The 20,350-nt window shown below is 42.9% G+C and overlaps 1 protein-coding gene across 1 annotated transcript; it reads right to left on the bottom strand.

Annotated features, from left to right (window-relative positions):
• Positions 1 to 10,348: 10,348 nt before the first annotated feature.
• On the bottom strand, positions 10,349 to 20,012 carry ctsz (cathepsin Z). The gene is made up of 6 exons (XM_041205589.1): positions 19,776 to 20,012; positions 17,726 to 17,889; positions 16,348 to 16,527; positions 15,392 to 15,542; positions 11,903 to 12,068; positions 10,349 to 10,696 (listed from the first exon to the last, which is right to left on the bottom strand). Exons 1-6 carry the CDS (start codon positions 19,889 to 19,891, stop codon positions 10,586 to 10,588), a joined length of 888 nt encoding a protein of 295 aa, XP_041061523.1. The 5' UTR covers positions 19,892 to 20,012; the 3' UTR covers positions 10,349 to 10,585.
• Positions 20,013 to 20,350: the final 338 nt, after the last annotated feature.

Raw genomic sequence — 20,350 nt, forward strand, 5'->3', positions numbered from 1 at the left:
CCTGCGTTTGGTCTCCCCAAAGTACAGGAGGCTGCATTGTGAACAACGAATACACTATACTAAATTGCGAGTAAATCACTTTCACCTGAAAGAAGTGTTTGGGGTCTTGGACAATGAAGAAGGAAGAGGTGAAAGGGCAGGTGTTACACTTTCTGCCATTGCAGGGGAAGGTGCTGTGGCAAGGTAATGAGGGGTTGGGAATGATAGAGGAGTGGACCAGGGTGTTGCCCAGGGAACAGTCTCTTTGGAATGCTGACAAGGGAGGGGAGGAGAAGGTGTGTTTACTGGTGGCATCATGCTGGAGGTGGCAAAGGCGGAGGATGACTTTTGAATGTGGAGGCTGCTAGGGTGGAAAGTAAGGACAAGGGAAACTCTATCGTAGTTCTGGGATGGAGGAGGAAGGGTGAGAACACAAGTGTGGGAAATGGGTCGGAAGCAGTTGTCACCCACAGTGGATGGGGAATCCTCGGTTCAAGAAAAAGGAAGATATGTCAGAAGTGCCATTGTGGAAGATAGCATCATTGGAGCTGGGAGAATGAAATGGAGTCCTTATAGGAAGAAGTGTGTGAGGAAGTGTAGTCGAGGTAGCTGTGGGAGTTGATGGGCTTATAATAAATATAAGTGGACAGTCCATCCCCAGAAATGGAGACCAAGAAGTCAAGGAAAGGAAGGAAAAAATCAGAGAGGGACCACGTGAAGATGAGAAGGGTGGTAGTTGGAAGCAGAATTGATTCATTTTTCCGGTTCTGGAAGAGTAGGAAGCAGCACCAATACAATCATCGACGTACTGAAAAAGGAGTTAGGGGAGGGGACCTGAGTAGGACTGGAACAAGGAATATACCACGTACCCTACAAAAAGACAGGCATAACAATGTATAACTTTAAAACACCGCTTTTGTGGTGTAGTGGGTCGTCTTCTTTAGGATCTATACTTTCTTTCTCTTCTAGTGAGGAATTTTTAAATTCATTTATGGGATGTGGGCTCCAGCATTTATTGCCCATCCATAAAAGTGAGCTATCTTCTTGAACTGCTGCAGTCCACAGTGCTGTTAGGGTGGGACTCCCAGGATATTGACCCAGTGACTGTGAATGAACTGTGAATGACTGTGATATATTTCCAAGTCAGGATTGTGTGGCTTGGAGGGGAACTTCCAGGTGGTGGTGTTCCCACGTGTCTGCTGCCCTGGTCCTTCTAGATGGTAACGGTCATTGGTTTGGAAGATGCTGTCTCAGAAGACTTGGTGAGTTCCTGCAGTGCATCTTGTAGATGGTACACACTGCTGCTACTGTATGTCAGTGGTGGAGGGATTGAATGTTTGTGGATGGGGTGCCAATCAAGCAGGCTGCTTTGTCCTGGATGGTGTCAAGCTTCTTGAGTGTTATTGGAGCTACACTCGTCCAGGCAAGTGGAGAGTATTCCATCACACTCCTGAGCTGTGCCTTGTAGATGGTGGACAGGCTTTGGGGAGTCAGGTGGTGAGTTACTCACTGCAAGATTCCTAGCCTCTGACCTCTTTTCGCCATAGTGTTTATCCAGCTAGTCCAGTTCAGTTTCTGGTCAATGGTAATGTTGAAAGGGAGATTCAGCGATGGTGATGCCATTTAATGTCAAGGGGCAGTGGTTAGATTCTCCCTTGGAGATGGTCATTTCCTGGTACTTGTGTGGTACGAATGTTACTTGTCATTTGTCAGCCCAAGCCTGCATATTGTCCAGGTCTTGCTGCATTTGCCCATGGACTGCTTCAGTTTCTGAAGAGTCACGAATGGTACTGAACGTTGTGCAATCATCAGCGAATATCTCCACTTCTGACATTATGATGGAAGGAAGGTAATTTATGAAGCAGCTGAAGATGGTTGGGCCTAGGAGCTACCCTGAGGAACTCCTGCAGTGATGTCCTGGGATTGAGATGATTGCCCTCCAACAACCACAACCATCTTCCTTTGTGCTAGGTATGACTCCAACCAGTGGAGAGTTTTCCCCCGATTCACACTGACTCCAATTTTGCTAGGGCTCCTTGATGCTACACTCAGTCAAATGCTGCCTTGATGTCAAGGGCAGGCACTCTCGCCTCACCTCTGGAGTTCAGCTCTTTTGTCCATGTTTGAACCAAGGCTGTAATGAGGTCAAGAACTGAGTGGCCCTGGCAAAACTCAAACTGGGTGTCAGTGAGCAGGTTATTGCTAAGCAAGTGCCGATTAATAGTACTGTTGATGATCCCTTCCATTAATTTACTGATGATCGAGAGTAGACTGATGGCACTGTAATTGGCTGGGTTGGATTTGTCTTGCTTTTTGTGTACAGGACATACCTGGGCAATTTTCCACATTGCCAGGTAGATGCCAGTGTTGTAGCTGCACTGGAACAGCTTGGCTAGGAGCGTGGCAAGTTCTGGAGCACAAGTCTTCAGTACTATTGCTGGAATTTTGTCAGGGCCCATAGCCTTTGCAGGATCCAGTGCTTTCATCTGTTTCTTGATATTACGTGAAGTGAATCGGGTTGGCTGGAGAATGGCATCTGTGAAGCCGGGGACATCCGTAGGAGGCTGTGATGGGATCATCCACTCGGCATTTCTGGCTGAAGATTGTTGCGAATGCTTCTGCCTTGTCTTTTGCACTGTTGTGCTGGGCTCCTCCATCATTGAGGATGGGGATATTTGTGGAGCCTTTTTCTCCAGTGAGTTGTTTAATTGTCCACCACCATTCATGACTGGATGTGGTAGGACTGCAGAGCTTTAGATCTGATCCATTGGTTATGGAATCGCTCAGCTCTATCACTTGCTGTTTGGCCGCAAGTCGTCCTGTGTTATAGCTTCACCAGGTTGATATCTCATTTTTAGGTATGCCTGGTGCTGCTTCTGGCATGCCTGCTTTATTGAACCGGGGTTGATCCCCTCCCTGGCTTGGTGGTAATAGTAGAGTGCAGGATGCCAGGCCCTGAGGTTACGGATTGTGTTCGAGTACAATTCTGCTGCTGCCCCACAGCGCCTCATGGTTGCCCAATCTTGAGTTGCTAGATCTGTTTGAAATTTATCCCATTGGTAGTGCCACACAACACGATGGAGAAGGCTCAGTGTGAAAACAGGACTTTGTCTCCACAAGGACTGTGCAGTGGTCACTCCTACCAATACTGTCATGGACAGATGCATCTGCAGCAGGCAGGTTGATGAGGATAAGTATGTTTTTCCCTCACCACCTGCTGCAGGCCCAGTCTAGCAGCTATGTCCTTTAGGATGCTACCAAGCCACTCTTGAGGGTGGACATTGAAATCCCCCACCCAGACTACATTCTGCACCCTTGTCACCCACAGTGGGTTCAACATGGAGAATTCATCAGCTGAGGGTGGGGTATGGTACATGAAACCTCCTAAAGATTACCTTTTCCCATGTTGGACTTGACACTATGAGACCTCATAGGGCAACTCCCTCCCACCTGTGTACCCCTGCTGGGTCTGTCCTGCTGGTGGGAGAGCATACCTAGGGATGTTGATGGCAGTGTCTGATCCCGTGTTGCTTTATTTTGGCACTAGCCCCCAGATGTAGTAAGGAGGACTTTGCAGGGTCAATAGGATTCGGTTTGCCATTGTTGTTTCTGGTGCCTAGGTCAATGCTGGCTGGTCTGTCCGGTTTTATTCCTTTTAGGCTCTGGGGCAGTTTGGTACAACTGAGTGGCTAGGCCATTTCAGAGGCCAGTTAAGAGTCAACTACATTACTGTGGGTCTGTACTCACATGTAGGCCAGTACAGCAGATTTCCTTCCCTAAAGGGACAATCGTTTCAAGTTTATCATTAGACTGTTAATTCCAGATTAAATTCACATTTCATCATCATGGGATTCAAACCCAGGTCCCCAGACCATTACCCTGAGTTTCTGGATTATTAAATACCACTACACCACAGGATCTCAGGATGGGATAGACCCCTCTCCTGGAGTTCAGGATGGGAATATCACAGGCAAGGTGTTTGTCCTGGAGCCGAATGTTGAGATCTCTGTGGCGGTCTAGCACTGATCAGAAAACTTCTGCTGTAAGGAGATTTAAGTTCCTGTGACTGAATGCAGCAGGGTGTACCCACTGCTGTTCTGGTTTCCTCTAATGTAATTAAAGCCCAGTATACATACATGTGTAGCTATCAGGCACAGCGCATATTATGTCAATGCAGTGATACTTAAGTCTCGGAGGACATTTACTACCAGTGACTGACCCACAGGTGGATTTGACATACTGCCCACTAAAATAAAAGGGGAGAAAGAAACCCATTAGTGCTCTGCTCTGCATCATTCACAGGAGCAGTTATTACCCGAAGGAAAGCTCAGACTACAGCTGCTGACGTTCAGCCACTTTTTGTTCTCAATTTAGTGACTTTAAAAGAAAAAGTCAGATCAGTTCCTGACAGTGAAACATCAACCTTAAATAGCAAACAAGGATCACCTGAATTTACTTCCCTTCTTTGAAAGCAAAATACTGGGGATGCTGGAAATCTGAAACAAAAACAGAAAATGCTGGAAAATTCAGCAGGTCTAGCAGCATCTGTGGAGAGAGAAGCAGTCAACGTTTTGAGTCCATATGACTCTTCAGCTCTATGATCATGTCTCCCTCCAGTCTCACCCAATTGCCTAGTCATGCTTTTGTGAACCCGTACAGTGAATGCTCACACCTAGTTATCCACTTGGATGACTCAGTCCGACAGCCTATTTTCCCATCTCCAATTGTGTTGGTAACTAATAAATAAGTGTGCAAGAAAATGAAAGCACACTTTTTAAAAATGCCCCTTTAATTTTTATCCCAGGGATAGTTGCAGTAATATCTAGGAGTTTTAATCATTAATACCTGGAGACTCCAGGACAATTCTGGAGGGTTAGCAACTCGATTGAGAACAACATCAATCTCTCATGTGTACCTCACCATCACATGATGTGGTGCAACCTTTCACATTGAGTTTAACTTCTGCATTCTAACAATGTCTGTTGCGGTAACAACCTTGAAAGAGGAAGAGAATTTGGCAATCCTTAATAAAATAGGCATCGTTTTATTTAAATATAAATTGTGTCTGGGAAATAGTCCTTGTGGAAATCCCCATTGCCTGCTTGTTAGAAATTAACAGATTTTTAAAATCTTCGAGTAGCCAATGTACCCTAGAGTTTGTAAAAATACGTTGTTTTTAATTAATTTGCCACAAAATATCTTTTTTAAATTAGTGAACCCCATCCTAATCTAATTATATCAAACCGCCCATCATAGGCACAATTCTCTTGCTCATTTGCATAAAAATTATGATCTGTCCTTACATTGTTGCTTACTTACATTAAGTCAGTGCAGTTTTATAAAAAATAGATGTATATCATTATAATAATGCCTGAACTCTATTTCTAAATGGATATTAATTCTGCAATATTAAAATCAGCCAGTTGTCCCAAACATTCAGCCAGCAGAAATGAAACCAAGCTGGTTTCCTTAGCAGTTAGGAGTGTTAACTAGCTACCCTGGGAGGGAGTCATAGCTGAGACATGCCTATGAGACAAGCGGTACTCCCTCTTTATACAAAATCCTATGGTTTTCAAACAATGGGAAAACCCCAGGAAATAAAACAGTCGAAATGTTCAGTCATTGACATTAACTGTCTTAGGCCTCAAATGGTTTCCATTTGATCTTGATAGCTAGCTAATGTGGGTGTTTGTTGGCCTACATATAGAATGGTCAGTCCATTTTGGAGCTTAGTGACTAACAACTTAGTAAGCCAATCACAGAGTAAGGTGGATGACAGAGTGAAAACAGGCTGTGTTTATTTGTGCCACAACACTAAGGGGAGCATGTCCTGCACATGCGCAGATACATGTCAGTCTGTGACTTTATCATTTGCAACTAGACAGACATCCTAAATTAAGTTTTGAAAGGCAAACTGAAACCTGGTATTAGGGAATAAATTAAAAAAGAACCATATTAGGTTTATGACTGTTCTGAAAATGTTCTGTGCATTTGTTAGTCATTATTAAAATTCTTATCAGAAATGTATTGGGGTATTGCTTTATGAATATGACTTTTTGCAGATATATTCAAAAGCATTTATTCTATTTTCTACAAATGCATGTATTCTTTGGTAAACAAACAATACTAAATTTAAAATATCATCACCCAATGAGGAGTCTTTGACCATTCGAACATATGAATTAGGAGCAGAAGTAAGCCATTTGGCCTACTCTGCCATTTAATAAGATCATGGCTGGTCTGTTTGTGTTTCGAATTCCACTTTCCCGTCTATCCCTGATAGCATTTGATTCCCTTGCCTAACAAGAATCTAATTACCTCTGCCTTAAAAATATTCACCTTCTGAAGTGGAGAGTTCCAAAGTTGCACAAACCTCTGAGAGAAAAACATTCTCCTTATCTCTGTCCTAAAAGGATGACTCCTAATTTTAAAACAGGGTCCCCAGTTCTGGGCCATCCACAAGAGGAAACATCCTTTCCATGTCCACCTTGTCAAGACCATTCAGAATCTTATAAAGTTCAATGTCACCCCTCAGTCTTCTAAACTCCTGTAGAAACAAGCCCAGTCTGTCCAACCTTTCATCATAAGATAACCCACTCATTCCAGATCTAGTAAACCTCCTCTGAACCGCCTCCAAAGCATTTACACCCTTCCTTTAATAAGGAGACCAAAACTGTACACATTATTTGAGATGTGGTCTCACCAATGCCCTAACTGAAGTATAACATCCCTATTTTTATGTTCAATTCCTCTTGTAATAAAGGATAGCATTCCATTTGATTTCTTAATTATTTGCCGTACCTTCATGTTAACTTTTTGTGACATGTACCTAGATCCCTCTGCATCTCAGAGTTCTGCAGTCGTTCTTCATTTAAGTAATACTCTACTTTTTTATCCTTCCAGCCAAGGTGAACAACTTCACATTTTCCCACATTGTACTCCATCTGCCAAATTTTTGCCTACTCACTCAACCTATCTATATCCATTTGCAACATCCTATGTTCTCTTTACAACATACTTACCTACCCATCTTTGTGTCATCTGCAAATTTAGTTACCGTGCCTTCACTCTCCTCATCCAAGTCATGGATATAAATTGAAAAAAGCTGAGGCCCCAGCAAGACTTCTGTGGGACTCCACTCGTCCCACCGTGCTAATCAGAAAAAGACCCATTTGTGCATACTCTGTTTTCTACCAGCCAATCTTCTATCCATGACTCAGCTTAAGAGCCAACTGAGCTAGCTGGGAATTGCCTCCATAAAGCCTTTCCAACTTGCTTCAGAAGACTATTACTTAAACCTGCAATCATTATTTCTATTTCATACATCTGTATTGCACTGGAAATTCAGCAAGTTTATTCCCAATAATAAAGCAGAAATATGAAGTGCTCTGCAGGCATGCACGCCCCTCTGCTGCTTCTTCAGCGAATGGAAAGGTGTCAGGATTAGTTGCGCATGCACTGGCAACTGCATTGTGGGTGAGTGCGCTTGTGAATCCTTCCTGATGTCTTTCTGGTTGGCAGCAGGAGTTAATAGTGAAAGAGAAATTGCTGAACTCAGCAGCTCAGGCAGCATGCATAAACAAATTAATGTTAGTGCTTCTGGTGGATGACCTCTCATGGTGACTGAATTGTTTGTACTTTTCTCAGACAAAGTGGGAAAAAGACTTCTTACAGCAAGCAACAGAAACACCAACTAGCTTTTGTAGATTTTCATAGCATTATGAAGGACAGAATGAGGCCATTCAGCCCATTGTTCCTGCTGTTTGTTAGACAAGTCCCATAATCTCATTCTTTTCTCAAAGCCCTGCACTTTTTCATGTATTTATCCAATTCTCTTTTGAAAATTACGATTGAATCTGTTTCTACCAACCTTCCAGGCAATGCATTCCAGATCACAACAACTCTGTTTAAAGAAATGTTTCCTAATGTTGCTCCTGACTCTTTTGCCAATCACCTTAAATCTGTGCCGTCTAGTTGCTAACCCATGTGCTATTGAAAACTGTTTTTCCTTACTTATTATCAAAAACATTCATGATTTTGAAACCTCTATCAAATCTCTTCTTGACCTCCTCCGCTTTAAGAACAATCCCACTTTCCCTTGTTCCAGCACATATCTGAATCCCTTCATCCCTGGTGCCATTTGAGAAAATCTCTTCTGTACCCCTCATTTAAGGGTGGGATCTTCCTGTCCTGCTGAAGTCAACGAAGATTTGAAAGGCTTGCCACATCCGCCACTGCGGCAGGACAGGCATATCCCAGCCTAAGGCACGTCAAGTGCTTCCTAAAACGTGACGCCCAGAATTAAACACAATACTCCAGCTGAGGCCTAACCAGTGTTTTTAGAAAGCTATAGCGTTACTTTGCTTTTGTGCTCTATGTCTTTATTAATAATGCCAAGCATCCCAGATGTTTTTTCAATAGCCTTTTCCACTTGTCGGCCACCTTCAAAGACCTCCCAGGTCACTGTTCCTGCACACCCTTTAAAAACGTATAATTTGATTTATATGCTTTTCAGCATTCTTTCCATCAAATGTATCACTTTGAAATAACCTAACTTGAAAATGGGCCTACACTTAGAGTCATTAATGGAGGCCATTCGGCCCATTGCATCCATGTCGGCTACCCACGGAGCAATAGTCAGTCCCACCTCCCTGTTCAAGAAGAATAGGACATTGGCCATTATCAAACTCTGAACAATTAATTTGTATACTTTATAATAAACTAGTTTAATGATTGAAAATTGTGAATAATCTTGTGTTTTTCAGTCCAACTTTCTTGAAGAGGGAAATGTACTTTGCAGCATATGACATATTACAGTAGATGATATAGGGAGTAAGTACTAATGCTATCGTTTAACCAGATACAGCTCAAAGCTCAAGCATCCAATCACTGGGATTATCACAGTTAAAGAAGGTGCAAAGAACTGGCTGAAGTTGCTGGAAAAAGTAACTTTGCCTGAAATCAATAAGTAAATACAGAGGATGCAGGAAGTGAATATTCAAAGTGGTGGATGTGGTGCCAATCAAGTGGACTGCTTTGTCCTGGATGGTGTCGAGTTTCTTCAGTGTTGTTGGAGCTGCACTCATCCAGTCAAGTGGAGAGCATTCCATCACACTCCTGACTTGTACCTTGTAGATGGTGGACAGGCTTTGGGGAGGTGGAAGGTGAGTTATCCACTGCAGAATTCCAGCCTCTGACCTGCACTTGTAGCCACAGTATTTACGTGGTATACACCTGACACTGTACCACGGTGCTGCCATTTCTAGCATCTATCCTGTCCACGGGGCAGGACCAACTGGATAATGGTGATGGAGGAATCTGGGAAGTTGATCGATAGTCATACTCACAGAATCATCCCCGTAAGGCTGTTGCCATTGGTTCAGCTCTTCCAGCTTGTGGCACAAGTCCCCAAGTTAGTGAGGAGGATCTTGCAAGGTCGACTGGATTGGGCGTGCCTTTGTCACATTCAAAACTGATGCCTGGCTCAAAGTGGACTGGTCCTTCTACTTATATTATTATACAAAATGTATAATACAAAACCAGTGTAGCGCTTCACTGAGGAAGTTACAGTTCATACCAATTTGGTTAAATTAGGAAATAACACAGATGATAACTTAAAATAACATAAGAAATAGTAGGCATCTCAAATACTTAGGAGACTGGCAACAGCCAGCATCACAAAGGCCTGCTACTCAAAGATATGATTATTAATCATATGATCATTAAAAGTCAGCTTTATAGTGGAGGCCAACAGTGATAGACTAAAAAAGACTTGAATCACTAAAGTCAGATGGAATTCTATATTTAGATAGGGTGTTACGGAGTGAAGCACAGCTAATGGTGGCATGTTGTGCAGTTTACAGTTAGGTTAACGATGTGCTTATGATGTTCAGATCTTGCTGATGGTCCAAAAGAATCACTTAAGCTTACAATAGCCCTGCTGCATCATTGCATTTCCAGTTTAAATTTCAGGTTGTGTCAGTAATACATCTTTGCATACAACCAGTCTGGTAAGTAATGGTTAAGATGAACTTTACTGTGGTCCTGCTCTTGATGGATTTGATCAGGTCAACAATCATTATTGTTGAGTTGAGATTACATCAGGTAGTCTAGAGCAAAGCAATCGAGGCTATGCATAAATACACTAGACGTAGATCCTCAACTACTTTCCCACTGCATACATTTTAGGAAAAGATAAGATTGATCTTATACCCTTTTACCCACAAAGCTATATGCAGAGAATTTTCAGTATGAAAAACGAGACACCTCTGTTGCGCTGGAACCATCTTGAATGAATAGTTTGTCTATTCTACAAGGCATCAAGCTTAAATACAAGTGACATGGACTTGGGTCCAAAAAAAATCACCTGTGATTTTCAAAAGGGCCTTTTAATGCATATTGTGGCCTCTGTATAACAAATAACATTCTCTTTTACACCTTTCTTTGAAAAAAAACTTCCTGTGCTCAATTTACATTCTGTGCCTCAGAGCTGAAATGATTTGTAAACCTCAATGATTTACATTTTAGATTAGCACTTTAAAAAATACATATATTTTAAAAGTTGCATTCCTATGAAGAGTAGACTTGCAGTCAAACCCGTACGCAACTACAGGATAGGGTCTCCGTAGGCACAGTCATCTTCTAGTGCCAGGTTATAGAGTTTTCCTTTTCCTCCCTTGTAGGTGCTAGTGACGATCCGCAGCCAACCTCTTTCCCCCTGAAACAATAACCCATAGAGTTAGAGTTAATGTGAGCTCGACTGAGGACGGGTGAAATCTCTCTATGAGAGAGTAGCATTTACAAAGCACATATACTGTAGCTTGGGAAGCCTCCCCTAATCCTCAGCTGGCCGAGACAGCATTTTCTTTAATAGCTGGAGGCTGAATCGCAGGGACATGCATTACTGTGGTCAACAGCTTTCAAACCGAGCTAAATCATTTGGTAGAGGGTTAAAGGGTCAAATTATGGGGCCAGGTTGCTTAAACTTGGCTTGTATTGCGTTGGGAGATATGATTGAGGTGTTTAAAATATTGACGGGGTCCAACAGGTTTGGTACAGAGAAGGTATTTCTTCTGATGTGGGAACCTGGAACAAGGGGGCATAATCTTAAAATTAGAACTGGCCATTTAGCAGTGAAACCAGGAAGTGCTTTTTCACACAAAGGGCAGTAGAATTCTGCAACTCACTCTACGAAAGGATTGTAGATGCCAAGGGACAATTGAAACTTTACAGCCCAAAATTGATAGCTTTTTTTAGCTGAACGTATCCCGGGAGATGGAGAAACTTTTTCTCTCAAAGGGTCATTATTATGTGGAATAGTATTAAATGCACATCTGCCATGATCTACTTGAATGGCGGAGCAGGCACTAAGGACGATATGGAATGTACTCCCTGGAGGAATGCACCCTACTTATTCACATCCTCGGCACAGGCTGGCAAGAACCAAGGTTTGTGGACCCATATTCTTCCCCCCTCAGCCAAATTTATGGACAGAGTCTACAGGATCTACCCAGCTAAAACCACAAAGCCCAGAGCACTGGTAAGATTCTTGTCATTTACTAAGTTAGGACATTAACTGGTTCATTGGCTTTTAGTGTTATCTTTATCTGAAATTGAGTAGGAAGAATCCCAGCCCCAGTGATGATATTTATATCCCATTAATGAGCCAGTCATGTTGGTTCACTCTTAACTGGCCTGGGGTACTGCAGTCCTGCCTGATTCAGATATTGGATTATCAAGGCCACCCAAAGAGTGGTTTCAATCTTACACTGCCAGGCATGTCATCTTGGATCCAAATTGGCCCAAAGTGAATCAATGGGTCACAAGTTGGTTATCAGTGTGGCTTTATGGCTTCACAAGGTAGACCAAACCAGCAAAGTTCAAGGCTGATTGCTTGGTAATAAAGAATCTGGCCAGCACTTACCCATGGTTCACCCCAAGAGTTGCGCACAATCCAATATTCAACTCCATTCTCATCTACGCTCCAGCCTGCCACTGACACGATATGGTTTATTGTAGACTCTTTGTGGAACTCCTCATACACTCCTCCAGTGTAGGCATCCAGCTTTTCTGTAGCCATAATGCCACAACTACAAAGAATCAAATGAAAGAAATCACCAAACACAGACCAGTTCCCCAAACAAGTATAGGATAGAGTATCACACATACTGAGCAGTAGGTTACAAGGCTCTCAAGTGACAGCCTTGGGTCAGAAGCAGTACTGTAGCCCCTGTCAACTGGTTGTGGGCTTAAGGCACACCTAGGCTGACACTTCAGTGCTGTATTCTGAGGTGCTGCCTTTTGGTTGAGATGTTAAACTGAGACCCCTGTCTTCCTTCAGGTGAATGCCATTATTCAAAGAGAAGGGGAGTTCTCCCCAGCGTGCTACCCAATGTTTATTGTTCAACTAATATCATAAAACATTATGAGTTGGTAATTTAATCATAATTATTTATGGGACCTTGCTAAGTGCAATTTGGGTCCTATTTTTACCTACATTATCACAACACAGAAACAGCATTTCATTGGATTAATAAAAGGCAAAGATCTTATTAATTGATATTATAGCTTTGCTGCTAAATTGAGATTGTATTAAAGGTCTAAAACCCCATTTTTAAAGAAATGCTCTGTTGATATTGAAATCATTTTAAACCATATTAAATAATTCACATGGTGAATAGGGGATCCATGACAACAGACCACAACTCTTCTAACTGTTGCCACAAAAAAAACAGAAACATAGCAGATGTTGGTTTTGGTAATGCCTGGGCGTGGCCATTGTAAATTGACACAAGGCTCCGTGCAGGCTGCTGACTTTGCCACTTGATAACCTTACATTCATTGGATCTTCAAAGCTCAAGAAAACATAAACATTTTGGTCAAATGGGCATTTACATGCTGGATGAACTTTAAGGCCAAGTTGCGTGAAGTGATGCATTTTGGTAGGAACAATAAGGAGACGATGTAAACTGAATAGTATTTTAAAGGGGGTTGAGAGCCAGAGCAAGCGAGATGGTAGTAGAGGGACACAAATCTTTGAATGTGGCAGGACAAGTTGAGAAAGCTGTTAAAAAAACCCTGGGATCTTTGACTTTGTAAAAAAGCATAGGGAAGGATTTTAAATATGGAGGTGAATTGGTGAGGTGGAGCGGGCTGGGGGGTGGGGGGTGGGGTAGTGCAGGTAGGGTGGGGCTGCTGAAAGGTCAGGAAACCTAAAGAGCGGGTTTCCCGAATGTCCTACAGAATTTAACTGCAGGGCTCCTTTAAAAAAGTTTCACTGGCTAGATGCCTTTCAGGTGGTAAGCATGCTTCATGGGCCAAAGCTATGAGAATAGGTATGCGTATTGGGGGAGTTTGAGATCTTGGGGGAGAGGGCTGGTGGTCCGGATGCCCTGATCCTGTGGGGAGGGTTTGCTGGGTTGCTTGTTGGTCCTGGAGGAAATGTTCCTACTCCTCTTGGCCCACAAGATGTGCTGTAAAGGCACTTGTCTCATGATTCAGTTCCTTTCACCTCCTTTAAACCTCCCAGTTTCCTGAGACCTGGGAAACCCAGTCGCCTGTAGTTAAAAATAGATTGACCCTGTTAAAATGTAGACATGCAGCCTCATTATAACATGTAAATAATCAGCCCGCTCACAAGAAGCAGGTTGGTCACCTGCCTCATACCCTACCTCTGCTAAAACTGTAAGTGGGTAGGTTCCTGCTTCAGATTTTTTTTTAAGATACAGGAGTTAAGATTCAACCTATTGAATATAAAAGCAAGGAAGTAATGCAGAACCTTTGTAAAATACTGGTTTGGCCTCAGCTGGAATACTGTGCTCAATTCTGGGCACCACGCTCGAGGAGGGATCTCAATGCCTTGGAGCAGGAGAGCGTTCAGAGGAGATTTACTAGAATGGTGCCAGGGATGATTTAGTTATGTGAAGACTATGGACAAATTGAGTTTGTTCTCCTCTGAGCAGACAATGGGGGAGGTGATAGTGTAGTGGTATTATCACTGGACTAGTAATCCAGAGACCCAGAGTAATGCTCTGGGGACTGAGGTTTGAATCCCACCATGGCAGATGGTAGAATTGAATTCAATAAAAAAAATCTGGAATTAAGAGTCTAATTACTCTTAAATGCTCCCTGAACAGGGGCAGTTAGGGGATAGGCAATAAATGATGGCCTGGCCAGCAACGCCCACATCCCATTAATGAATTTAAAAAAAGACAGTGTTAAGAGGGGATTTGATAGAAGAGTTCAAAATCATTAACTGTTTTGATAGTTTCTTCTTACTTATTCTGTTTTCAAAAAAGTCAGAGGACACATTGAAGTTGATTGGCAAAAGAACCAAAGAAAACATGAGGAAATTTTTCTTAAATAGCTAACTGTTGTGATATTGAATGTGCTGCCTGAAAAGGGTAGTGGAACCAGACTCAACAGTAACTTTTAAAAGGAAATTGGATAAATACTTAAAGAAAAACATTTAAAGGGAAAAAAACAATGACCTATGTGGAAAGAAGGAAGTAGGACTGGTTGGATAACTCTACCGAAGAGCCAACATAGGCATGATGGGCCTAATGGCTTCATTCTGTGTTGTATAATGCTGTGGATCTGCCTTGCATGTGCTGTTTGAGGTGTAGACTGAGGGAGAGTTTCACCAACTCTTTATTGTCCATACAGGTCAGTGGATTGTGGATAACTTTCTCCAATCTTGATGTCATAGGAATGTTCTGGACAAAATGTCTTCTCCCAGACAGTGTGTAACTACAGGCTTGAGCATCATAAAAAAACCTTGGAAGTCTGAAACACAGCTGTGAACGTACATCTATTTTCTTTTAAAAATAAAGAAGTAATTTAGCAGAATGCACCTCGTTTTAGCATATGAGACTATAAACATAGCATCATCTGACTGGGTAGTTTAATAGCTAATCCTGTAGTAAAAATATCCAAAGAAAATCTGGCTTGGATTGGATGGTAGTCAGTTAGGTGAAGCAAGATCCATCTCTGATCAGTGCAGATTTAGTAGACCTAAATCAAAGTAATGGTAAAGCATTATCATTGGTCTCAGTGTTCTTAGGTTAGAGAGGGATGGTCAAAAATAATCTAACCTGATTCCTAACTCCCAATTAGTGAAAACTGCTCGTGAGCATAAATTAAATGAAGCTAAAGCTCATGTTTAATCCCTCATGGTTGAATAACTTGCCAACTCTCAATGTCAACGCTCACACATGAAGGTGGGCCGCTCTCATTGTTTACTGACAATGAGTGTAAGTGCCTGCTTGAAAACTCCTTGCTCTGATTCCCACAACTGGACCAGTGAATGTTGCACTCAAGATTCCTTCATATCTGCTGAAATGTTCAGTCTCTCATTTTATATTATTCTTATGAGAAAAGCATTATAAGGGATGGACCTGATAAAATACCGTACCTGATTGGACCGTTGGCATAGATCTCTGCCATCATCTTCTCTCGCCCACTGATGTTGCCATAGTCACCAACCTTCCAGAGCGTGTAATTCTTGATAACGTGGCAGACATTAAAAGTTGTGCAGGTACCACATTGGTTAAATGGCAAACAATCTAAAGCCAGGACAAGAATCAAGCTGGGATCAAACATTTAAACGCTGTTCATTTCTGCTGCTCCGTTAAGTGGGTTTCTTTGATGTTACATTGACGTTAGTTGTCCCCAACCTTAGAAATGGTCAATCAGCAAAGGTGAAGCATCGTTAATCTGACTTAATCTTTCTAGGATTACTCCTAACAGTCAAGCCAAACACAAATTCTCTAGAAAGGAGGAGTCTGGGGCAGGGTGTGACCTGATAGAGCTATTCAATTGTACAAAAGGGTAGGTATAGAGAAGAGGTTTCCACTTGTGAGAAAATACCAAAACTAAATATAAAATAGTCACTAATAAATTCAATAGAAACATCTTTACCCATATAGTGGAACTCGCTACCACAGGAAGTGGTTGAGACAAATTGCATTTATGGTTTTAAAGGGACACTGGATAAAAACATGTGGGAGAGAGTAACAGAGTTAGATGAAGATAGCTGGTAGCGGGCTTTTGTGGAGCATAAACACTAGCATGGACTAGTTAGGCTAAATACCCTATTTCTGGTTGAAGAAGTTTCTCCTGAATTCCCTATTGGATTCATTAGTGACCTTTTTTTATATTTAGCTTTGGTCTTTTCCCACAAGTGGAAATGTCTTCCCTATGTCTGCCCAATCAAACCCTCTTGTAATCTTAAAGAGCTCCATCAGGACACTTCTCAGTCTTCTGTTTTTGTGCTGTAAATTCTATGTAGCTCCACACAAGTGCTTTAAATAGAAGTGGACTAATAAGTGTAATCAATGTGTAATACAGGATGAGCACAGAGAAATTTACCTTGGTCCTTGGCCTGGTAGTTATTGCAGGTTTCATCTGGAATGCCATGCAAATTTGCATATGCCCAAACCCCCAAGTGATCTCCCCCCTCACAGGAACCTGAATTAGCACAATCAATGATGTGCTGTACTGACAGGTAAGCAGATGGCCAGGCGCCCTTACGCTTAATATTGATCCGATCTGGAAAAAAAAAGGAACCATTTGTTAAGGCAGTCACAGTCTGGGTGGCAGAACTGATGCAATCATAGGGACCATGAGGTGACATCATTAGGTGCTGTAGGTTATCACACTGGACTTCACCACTGGATCAGAGTTCTAATCTAACAGGCTGGTGTAATGAGGGAGGTGTGTGAAATGAGTTTTGCAGTATCAACCAGTTCCTAGTTGGCATGACCCATCAGTACAAAGTTCTCCTTATTTTAGCACTAAATTGGCGCCTTCCTTCAGAGGCACTCTCCTGTGGCCTGGACTGCACAGAGGAAGTTTTCCTGTCTAGTCAACCCCTTGATAGGCCAGTGTTTAGAAGGAGTGGGAACTCAGTGGTTGGGGAAAGCACAAACTTTATTGGTTGAAGTGCCGTAGATGTTTAGATGCTCAGATCCTGGGAGCGTAAACTGAAAAGCGGGTGCCTGCTGCTTTCGCAAGCAGATTCAAGGGTGTGGTCATCAACAAGGGTACCAGTAATGTGCAAAATATGGTAAAAATGTCTTCAGTAAATGCAGCGGCCCTGCTGGCTATGGATGTTCTCTGCTTCATATTTGTTAACTTGGGATACGACAACTGATTGAAGCTGAAAGATTTTAGTTTTCAAAAACTGCACTAATTCCAGCAACTAATAGGAACTTGAGAAGACCATTCAGCTCCTTGGGCCCATTTGCCTTTCAGTTAGATCACAGCTGACCTGCACATCAACTCCCTTTACACGACCTTTGATCTATAACCCTTGATACTGTTTTATCCAACAAAAACTTATCTATCTCATCTATGAAATCCATTTAGCCCTTAGCATCCGTGGCCTTTTTGGGAGATCATTCCAGATATCTACTACAATTTGTATGAAATAGTTCTTGCTGATTATGTTCCTGAATGGCCCAGCTCTAACTATAAACTTCTCTTGCCACCTTCAAAGGTTTGTGTATAATGGCTTGAACATGGTACAAGATCCTGATATGTGCTACAGAGGGTAAAAGAATTAATAATTCTAATTGTATTCTGGCCTATGGCCAAATTAGATCCATTACCTCCCTGTGGCACTGACAGTTTTCCCTGCAATGTGCCTGCAAAAAGCTTGTCTGTTTCTACATTTTGCCTCATTGGCACTGACTCATTCTGGGCAACAGTTCTACTGGAGCCACACAATGTACCTATCAGGTCATACCTGCCAGAGCGCTGGTGCTCCCATGGGCCCAGCATGACCCACAGTACTGGGGGATGTGTTGGTTCCTGGTGGTGCTGACAAAGCTCGTGCCATTCACGTTGCGCCAGTCCCATACCTTCGGCAACGCAGCAATGGGAAGGTATTCATGGGGCCGAGGGTAAGACCTGGAGAAAAGTATGAAATTCCTGTCGTTTCACTTGTAAAGTGTCTGAGTCCAACTTTATACAACAATATTAAATTAGAAAATGCGCAGTAACAGATGGGAGTTTTATTGTGAGGCATTGATCCATTGTCACCACAATGTGGAGATAAACGAATTTCTTACTATATCTTGGGAAAATAGTGCTTAGGATCAGAGAGAGCAGAGCTGGACAGACACAGATTATCAAGTCAACAGTTCAACTGTCTGCTCTCTCATGTAGTTTAAGATATTCCAAAAGTTCAATGGATATCACCTGGTGTTCTACTGTGGCATTCATATCAGGTTTGATCTCAGCTGATGGGGCTGTTACAATGGCTCTTGGGGCCCCTGAGCTATGACTGATTATCAGCCAAAGCTCCCACTCCTGACTCCTATCTAGTAAGCCTTGCTGGGAAGTATGGTATGAGGACAGAATTGGGTTTGACAGCTCCCCATCATTAAGAGTCAACCACAATAATGAGACTGGAGTTACATCCAGGCCAGACAGTGCAAAGGTCACAGGTTTCCCTCTCCAAAGGAACATTAGTGAACCAGCTGGGTTTTTAACCACAATCAGATTGGCCGGCAGTTCCCGAGGGCAGGACTTCCTTCTCTGGTGAGTGGGTGAAGTCCCACACTGGCTTGTTTAGCCTGCCCACAGCGCTTTATGGCTGCAGGGCAGGTCAGCAGCACATTGATTTTGCTTCTGTGGGGGAGATGTTCTTTGCTTCATGTTTCTGTGTTAACTTGGGATGCAACAACAGATTGAAGTTAAAAGATTTTAGGTTTCAAAAACTGCACTAATTCCAGCAACTAATAGGAACTCGAGAAGACAGGAGGCAGCCATTCAGCTCCTTGGGCCCATTTGTCTTTCAGTTTGATCACGGCTGATCTGCACCTCAACTACCTTTACACAACCTATGATCTATAACCCTCAATACTGTTTTATCCAACAAAAACCTTTCTATCTCAGTCATGAAAGCTCCATTTACCAATCCCGCCCCCCCCCCCACCCACCAGTAATATTCAGCCCATAGAAAAAATGTTGGAATCTAAAACTTGAGGCCATAAATATAAGATAGTCACAAATAAATCCAATGAGGAATTCAGAAGAAATTTCTTTACAAGAGAATGGTTAGAATGTGGAACTCACTACCATACGGAGCAGTTGAGGTGTATAGCATAGATGTTTTCAAGGGGAAGCATGTTGTCGTCTGAAGCAGGGAGGAAGAGTAAGGATCAGGTGACCCAAGTCAGTCAGAGGTGGAGGAGAGGGAGGCTATAAGGTTAGGGCGGTGCCGAATTAAGAAAAGCAGAATATCGGCTGTGCCCCTGGAGGCCAGTCAGTATGTGGTGGATCCTCGCTGACCTTATCCAGTTCAGAACAAGCATCCACTTTCTATGTTCCTGCTCACTAACCTTTCACTTGTTCAGTTGCCATTCTGGGGGGTAATCACTGTCCAAGACGAAAGGAATCCAGTCACACACCAACTCGAGAAGCAGTTACATCAAACATACTGGCAACCTGAAGACCTGCAAACACGCAGGAGCCAACCCCCAGCTCCCGCCTGCACCGAATTCGCTCTGGATATTTATAGAAAAATCATATCTCGCGATCAAAAAAAATCCGATTTAAAAAAACAGGAAGTCATGCGTAGGACGTAAGTGCAGAGAATAAATGCAGGAGCTCCGCTTTAAACCATCCGTTGAGCCTTACAGGAACTGGAAAAGGGTGAAACAGCAGCAGGACAGTCAGTCTTTCAGCAGTGAGCAGTGTCTCTGACCCACCGCCTCCTTACACCCCTACACAGACAGCTTAATAAGGGGATCCCAGTTACCTTCTCCTCATGCAGATTTCTCCCTCCTTACCTGACCCCTTGAAACTTTCTGCCAGGCAGTGTCTTGTGGCAGGGCTGACTGCCCCTGAAGTGGAGGGCAGCCGAAGCGCAGCTCAGGAGAGACAGAGCGAACAGCGAGAGAACCATGACGAGACTGGAATCTCCGGGCAACCTGGGTAGGTCCCAACAACCTGCTGGCCGAGGTCAGTGCCAGTAATTACACCGCCTGCCTTAAATGGGAGGAGGAACTTGCTTGATTTTTCATCTTTCCCACAATGTCATGTGAGAATGATGCATTTCGGTGCTTGTTACGTATTGTTAAGAACTGGCTCAGCACGTTTTTCCATATGTCGCAAAGCGATTCGCTATTATTTTTTTAAAGTATAATGCGGGGTAATGTGGCTGCCGCGTTAGTCTCAGCAATGTGTGCCACACACAGCAACCAGATCAATGAACATGTATTATAATCTGTTTTGGTGATGCTGGGTTGAAGTTGACCAGGCCACCTGGAGAGCTCCCCTTCTAATAGTGCCACGGGTCCTTTTATGTCCACCTGAGAGGGCAGAGAAAGCTTCAGTTTAATATCCCATCCCAGAGATACCCAAT

The sequence above is a fragment of the Carcharodon carcharias genome, chromosome 14 (assembly GCF_017639515.1).
Source record: "Carcharodon carcharias isolate sCarCar2 chromosome 14, sCarCar2.pri, whole genome shotgun sequence".
Taxonomy (NCBI): Eukaryota; Metazoa; Chordata; class Chondrichthyes; order Lamniformes; family Lamnidae; genus Carcharodon; species Carcharodon carcharias.

Bases quoted from the DNA above. Each gene is read 5' to 3' on its own strand.
- ctsz (XM_041205589.1), bottom strand. From the start codon at position 19,891: ATGGTTCTCTCGCTGTTCGCTCTGTCTCTCCTGAGCTGCGCTTCGGCT. The intron at 17,890-19,775 runs GTAAGGAGGGAG...ACTTTTCTCCAG, and splicing joins AGAAAGTTTCAAGGGGTCAG to GTCTTACCCTCGGCCCCATG. The intron at 15,543-16,347 runs GTAAATTTCTCT...TCCTGGCTTTAG, and splicing joins CTACCAGGCCAAGGACCAAG to ATTGTTTGCCATTTAACCAA.